The sequence below is a fragment of the Anopheles nili genome, chromosome 2, assembly GCF_943737925.1.
Source record: "Anopheles nili chromosome 2, idAnoNiliSN_F5_01, whole genome shotgun sequence".
Lineage (NCBI taxonomy): Eukaryota > Metazoa > Arthropoda > Insecta > Diptera > Culicidae > Anopheles > Anopheles nili.
The window spans coordinates 70,243,681-70,251,008 of record NC_071291.1 but is presented as its reverse complement, the minus strand read 5'-3'; the positions used below and the strand labels follow the sequence as shown (position 1 = coordinate 70,251,008).

Genomic DNA, 7,328 nt, shown 5'->3' with positions numbered 1-7,328 from the left:
CAACCCAGAGCGTAGAGGACGTGATAAAGCGATGAATAAGGAAAAAAAGACTTGTTGTAAATAGTCATTAGTCACTTAGGCGCCAACACAGGCTTATACTTTGTTCAAACAACCTCTCAAAAATGAACAAACAAACGAACGACGAGTACGAATGTGAGAACAAAACAATGGAAAACAAATGAGTGAAACAAGTGGTGCAGTACATTGCAGGGTCAGAAACACAACCGTATGGTTAAGCTCGCAAAAAAAGGGAGCCGAATGTATAAACCAGCGCATATGTACTAGACGAATGTGAAGCAAACGACAGAGAATTGAAAATAGCGTAGGGAAATGCGAAAACAAACACCGGCAAACACATTATACAAGCCGACAAAACTAGCAAAGGGGGAGAAACAGCATCAAACCAAAAGAAAATGTGTATAAAGGCTAAGCAAAAACCAAAAAAAACGCCTCATTTTTATCGCGCACCACACGAAACTTGCTTTGAATTTGAATCCGGTGGTTATTTACCTTCCTGGCTGCAATGCGTTTCAGCTGCAAACCATAAGCCGCAAAAAAAAACACCCCTTTTAAGCCAAACGAATGGGAGAGAGAGAAAAAAACAGGCCCATTTTCTAAGCGCAAATCGAATTGAAACGTCACTCTATTTCCGATCCTGCTGTGGACGAGCACACAAAACTGAAACACAGAGCTAATCCTAGCATGATAAGAAACCCAAAACAAAACAAAAATAAACGATAACATGACAATCGATAACCGGCCAACCGAATGAGCTGAACTTACGCGAGTAATGATACATCCTTTTTCTCCTTTTATTCCACCCCGTATCCCCCCAAACACCCACCTTCCCGAAAAAACCTCCACAAAAAACTATGAGCACCGATCCATTGCGACAAAAAGAAACTCATTGCGGCCAGCTTGAAAGGTCAGCTGGCAGCAACGGAGCTAATATATTGTTAACCCAACCACATGGAATAGAAAACGAACAATTCACACGAAAATAAACGCACATCCGACGAGTGACGAGTGCCACATCGCTGTGGAAGCGAAACTCATGCAAATAGCAAAACGGCTGCACAGTTGTACACCAGCAAAAAGTTTAAAACAATATGAAGGTTAAAATAAAAGGACACAAACCTGAGTTGACTCATGCAAACCCCACAAAGCAAAGCGTATTACAAAATATAAACATTAACCTTTTTAAACCCCTGCAAATACCTGCACGGATAGGATAGCATAACGGTTCATGCGGTTGTAATCTGGACCCCTCCAATACCCACTGAATACGAGCTGGTTCGGTATTAATCCGCAACAGTTCACACCAGACCAAGCACGTTGAGAAACAAACTAAATGTTTTTTCTTTTCCATCCCTTCATTTGATACCACCTATACGTCGAGCGTTGGAAAGCGTCGTATTTCCCTCTCAATATTCGCTTTCCCGAACGTGTTTCCTACCAAAATCCCTTCCTGTTTAATTCTTTGAGTTTCACAAATTGTCATCAAAAACCAAGTATGAATAACAAATGTAAAAACATCCAAATCTAAAGCAGGTGAAGCAACAAATATGCGCCCGTTCCATCGAATGGCGCAAAAGCAAAATTGCAAAGTAGAGCGAAAGAGCAGCAGCAAACCGAAGAGCGAGAAGCGAAAAAACCCAAGGCAATGGGAAAGTTTTGCCTTCTTTGTGTGATCATGAACTTGTTTCATTGCTGTGAGAATGAACCGTATCTGTTACGGTTTTGCTCGTAGCACGAAGCTGCACAGTAAAAGGAAAAGGTGCAGGAACAAAGCAAGAAAGTGGGGAGGGAAAAAAAGCAAACAACATTAACATTAAACAAACCATTGACGTTGAAATAAAAGTAAAGCAAAAGAACACAAACATACAAACTATTACGAAACAACTAATCCAACAGCAAACAAAACCGAGTGCGCAAGAAATAGGAACGTGAGAATGGACAAAGCTAACAGAACAATTGAAGGCAACAAATGCGATACGAAAAGGGAAATGAGTACGGAATGGAAAAGCGTGAATCGAGACAAGCTCCACGGGAAAAAAAACGAAACGAAAACAAAAGCTATTATTACACTGGATATTGAAGATAACATTATAACAAATTATATACATCGTAAAAAATATATATATTATATATATACTTAAAACATATAATGTATGTGAAATAAATGCCTCAGTCAGTATGAACAATTGATGCAGTTTTTTACCCATATTTACGTTGAAGCAGAAACAGGTAAGTTGACGAAGCCAGAATTGGTTTCGATCTGATGACATGAAGAATAGCATCCAGCTAGACTACTATTCGTTTTTTTTGCATACATCTGCCTTAATAACTCACTTCTTTAACATAGGAAAAAAAAGTGCTATCAATTAAGCGGAATTAAACATTTGTTCGATTCCCAACACTTACAGTCCCTGGTGCGATCAGATAGTAATCGATGCTTCAAGATGCTTGCAAAAAATATCCCAGCGGCATTAATTATTTCTTTCTACACTCCAATCAAGGTGGTATATAGATGCCTGGTGCATTTGTGACTGAACAGTGATCGCGAAAAGATGTACATTTTGGAGCGCTTGCGTAAAGCCATGAGGCGTCGAATCAATCGCCGATGCCGTGATCCTATCGAGCAACATATGATCGTGGTGTCGTTCATCAACAACATTGCAGGACTCATAGGCATGCATGTGTTCTCCGCGGACTACTCAGCAACCAACCCACTGTTTGTCGTGGTCTTGATCGATGTGTTCTTATTCTTCTGCGTCAATCTGTACACCTTGATCATAAGCTTTGGTGATTTGGTGAACTTTATGTTCTGCTTCGAGACAATCTTATACGCCGGGATCGCATTCATCAAGATCGACGTGTTTGTGCGCCACTACAAAACCATTCACGAGCTAAACCATTTCCTGATCGAGTTTAATCGACGATATCGACACGATCCGGAGCAACGAGAACTTCTGATGAGCAACACTGTTGATCTCTGGCTTCTAATCGCGGTGTTCAACATCTGCACTTTCGTAGCACCTATTCTTATCTTCTCCTACTCGCTGGTGTGGACCGTCACGATCGATTACGTGCTACCGTTTGGGTTTCTTCTGCCAACAATTGGATTCGATTATTTCAGAGGGTTTGTGATGAATTACCTGTTTCAACTGCTCGAAGCCTGTCTGCTAGTGCCCGGCCTAATGGGAGCCATGACTAGCATTATGATGTTTCTCATGAACGCCTGCTTACAGATCGACATGCTTCAGCTCGAGCTGAAACGGTTGAGCAAGTTTTGTGCCGCAAACATCGACGGTCAACACACCGTCGAGATACGAAAGCGCATACACGAAATCATTGACCACCATATTGAACATCTCGTGTAGGTCATTTTCCGTCAACTAAGCGCGTAAAATAGCCATTCTAATCGTTACATCCGTCTTTCAGCTACATCAAAAAGGTATGCAGTCTGTTCGAGCTGCACTTTTTCGTAGTTTTGGGTTGCATCTTCTGCCAACTGGTCAGCATTGTCGTAGTGGTAGTCAAGGTAAGTGGCTAGTGATTCATCAGCCAAACAGTTCACACTAACAGCTACTCTTTTGAATAGGTCCCTGATTGGTACCCGGGATATTTTCTTTTTGTTATGTTGACGTTTGAACTGTTTTTCAGCTGTGCTTTAGGACAAGCGGTTGACTTGAAGGTAAGTTGGTCTGCTGGGAAATTCCTGGAACGTGTAAGAGCATTCGCCTTTTTTCCAGAGTGACGAGCTAATGATAGCCATCTACAATGTGCCGTGGTATAACATGGAACGGCAGGATCAGAAAGCTATGCTTATGTTGTTGATCGCTGCACAGCAACCGGGTATTGTTTCGTATGGCTTCGGGACGGTTAATATGCGAGCTTTCTTCGAAGTTAATATCAAACGATCTATGCACAAGTAGTCCTTTTTTTCATTTCTGTCTTTCGGTTTTCTCACAGATTTACCAAAAAACGTACTCAATCGGAATGATGATGGCAGGCGTCAGTGAGGAGGAGTAGATCTGAGACGAAAAATCGTCTCTGTAACGGTTTCTAGTCAAAACTATAGATTTCACTTAGACAAGAATAAAATTTGCAAGCAATAAATATGCTTTGGTTTGAGGAAAATATCACCGAGTGAATTTTAGTTGCTACATTAGCGCAAATAAAAACAAAACTTATGAGCTTGATTGTCAATAAAGGTAACCTATAATATTATTAAGATACTATTATATTTCTACCAATAGAGACGTATTATGTACATTGTATGATATCTTTTCTTATACGGTACATTGTATGATATCTTCATTCCGATGGAGGCGCCTGGTACCTTATGATTAATATGAAATCACACAAAAAATCTCAATAAAATCGTGTGAATATTAGTGATAACCTTCCTTTAAATCGTATAAAAGACTATGCTAATAAAAGCTTTCTACCGAAATTTGATCTTCACCTCGAGGTGATTTCTAAAATAGAGTCACAGAGTAAATACTCACAAAAGCATACTTTTAATATGAATGCCAGACCATTTCTCATAAGTAAATCGATGAAGCCACGCGGTTTTGATTCTATGCCACTATTGCCACAAAAAATGCCTGCAGCTAGATGATGATTTCATTTTATTAATCATTCACCCATAATAGCTAACTCCCGAACATAGAAAAAAATGCAATCAATTAAATCAAACATTTGTTCGATTCCCAACCAATGCAGCCTTAGGGCGGTCGACAGAAGAAGTATAATAATTTAATCCAAGCTGTTAGCAAAAAAAAACATCCCTGCACTGAGCGATACCAGAGCATTCGTTTCATTTGCACCCTGGTTATTTGTGACTGAACAGCGATTGTGAAAAGATGTACATTTTCAAACCGGTTGCGTAAAGCTATGAAACGTCGCATCGATCGCCGATGCCGTGATCCTGTAAAGCAGATTGAGCTCATTTTTGCGTTCATCAGCAACACCGCATGGGTTCTGGGCATGCATGTGCTTTCCGCGAACTATTCGTCAAAAAAACCTACGCTGCTTTCTAATCAACCTCGATGTGTTCTTATTGCGACTGTGCGTTTTGACAATCTAAAAGGATTTCTGATTACCTACGGGTTTCAACTCTCACAAGGCAGCGAGTCTGCGTTCGTTTTTGTTTCTCATGAACGGCTGTCTACAGATCGACATGCTCCAGCTCGAGCTAAAACGGCTGGGAAATCTGTGCACCGAGAATAGCGAAGGTCAGCAGAATGTCGAAATACGAAAAAGCATCCACGAAATCATTCAACACCATATCGAACATCTCGTGTAAGGTTATTTTCAATCAACTAAGCCCGTAAAATAGCCCTTCTAATTGTTGCATTCGTCTCTTAGCTGCATTAAAAATGTATGCAGCCTATTCGAGATGTATTTTTTCGTAGTTCTAGGCTGCATATTCTGCCAACTGGATAGCATTTTGGTAGTGATAGTCAAGGTAAGTGATTAGTGGCTAGTGATTCAGCATTCAAACAACTTATACCAACATCTTCTCTCTTGGAAAGGTCCCTGATTGGTACCCAGCATATTTTCTTTTTGTTACGTTGACATTTGAACAGTTTTTCAGCTGTGCTTTAGGACAAGCGCTTGACTTGAAGGTAAGTTGGTCTGCTGGGAAATTCCTGGAACGTGTAAGAGCATTCGCCTTCTTTCCAGAGTGACGAGTGCCGTGGTATAACATGGATCGACAGGATCAGTAAGCCATACTAATGTTGTTGATCGCTGCGCAACATCCGGGTATCCTTTCGTATGGCTTCGGGACGGTTAACATGCGAGCCTTCTTTGAAGTACAGCAAACGATCTCCTTCATCGCTGGTGAACGGCTTTTCCTATGATATATTCTCTCTTTCGTTTCGATTGCAGATTTATCAGAAAACGTACTCAATCGGTATGATAATGATAGGCGTCAGAGAGGAGGAGTAAATTAGGAGCGTGTCAGAAGCTTCACCTATTTTAGAGTTTGAGCTACAGATGCCTACACGATCGTTAAATGCCTTTAAAAAGCTCTCCACGCTATGCTCTCTTCGGTTTATGCATGATTTTACATACATTTTCGAATCTTGCGAGTTTTTTAAACGTTAGTTATTCGTTTAAAAATGAATATTGACATAAAATAAACTCAAATATTGAGCACTTGCATAAAAAAGCAGCTTTTTTAACGTTACTGGTTAACATTCATCGATTGGCTATACTCTACTCTGCTGGACACTGGCTGTAATATCGTAACTGGATTATATTGTACTGGATTATCGTAACTGGATTAAAACTGGATGTTTATTCGCAAGGTATAGCATAAATACTGCTTGAAATCGTTTACAATAACACATTTCTGACCATAAATAGTTTGGTGCTGTGAAAATACAACTCCTGGTACATATGGGCAGAAAAATAAAATTTCGTGAAAATATGCGTCTTTGAATGTTATTTTAGTTAATTTTTGTTCTGGCTTAAATTCAGGGATCGTTAGATTACTTAGAAATTGAATTGCAGCCGTGCGCAATGTAACAAATATTCAACACGAACTACGACAGCAAGCATGCTGCGCAGCTTGAAAAGTTGTCTACAATGCGGGAAAAATAAAATAAAAACATTGCCGAACGAAAGGTGGTCGCGCCCTTCGCGAACGAAAATTTTAAAATTTTTCGCCAAAGTAACAGGAGTGCATACCAGCTAGGAGGTAACAATTTTAAAAATTAAAAAATTAAATTTCCAATTTTAAAATTACTTTGACCAACAGATGGCGCTAAATTAGCTATAAAATTGCTCAATATTTCACTCATAGATGGCGCGAAATAAACGCTTGAAACATTTCAAAATTATTTTTGAAATGTTTCAAGCGTTTATTTAGCGCCATCTATGAGTCAGTTTTGAAAACTCATTGGTGGGGCACCCTGTAACTGTTATACGAAATTTTTTGTAGCACAGTTTTTTTTCGGAAAAAATTTACCTTCTAAATAGTATGCTCTCCTGTTACTTTTGCAAAAATTGGCTCTTTTTCGCTTGAAAGATACATGACCAAATTTTTTTCTTTTTTATACATTTCTTTTGCTGTTCTATGTTTCCTTTCAATGAACATGAGTTTTTTGCGAGCGCGTAAGCTCGTAATCGCTTGTGTTTATTTAAAAATTGAACAATGAAATTATTTTCTCCCCAACTATTTCGAAGCACGAAAATACTGCACACTTTGATTTTAAGGATGTTGTGCGCACATTTAACTGTTCATAAAACATTCGAGATATTTTTTAAAATGCAGCTTGACAGTTGTTTTTTCTAAAGCCTTTTCACAAAGT

The 7,328-nt window shown here is 39.4% G+C and overlaps 1 protein-coding gene across 1 annotated transcript; it reads left to right on the top strand.

Annotated features, from left to right (window-relative positions):
* The first annotated feature begins 2,570 nt into the window (after window positions 1-2,570).
* Window positions 2,571-5,314, top strand: LOC128729678 (uncharacterized). Its single transcript, XM_053823082.1, has 3 exons — window positions 2,571-3,379; window positions 3,445-3,544; window positions 5,183-5,314. Exons 1-3 carry the CDS (start codon window positions 2,571-2,573, stop codon window positions 5,312-5,314), a joined length of 1,041 nt encoding a protein of 346 aa, XP_053679057.1.
* The last annotated feature ends 2,014 nt before the right edge of the window (window positions 5,315-7,328 follow it).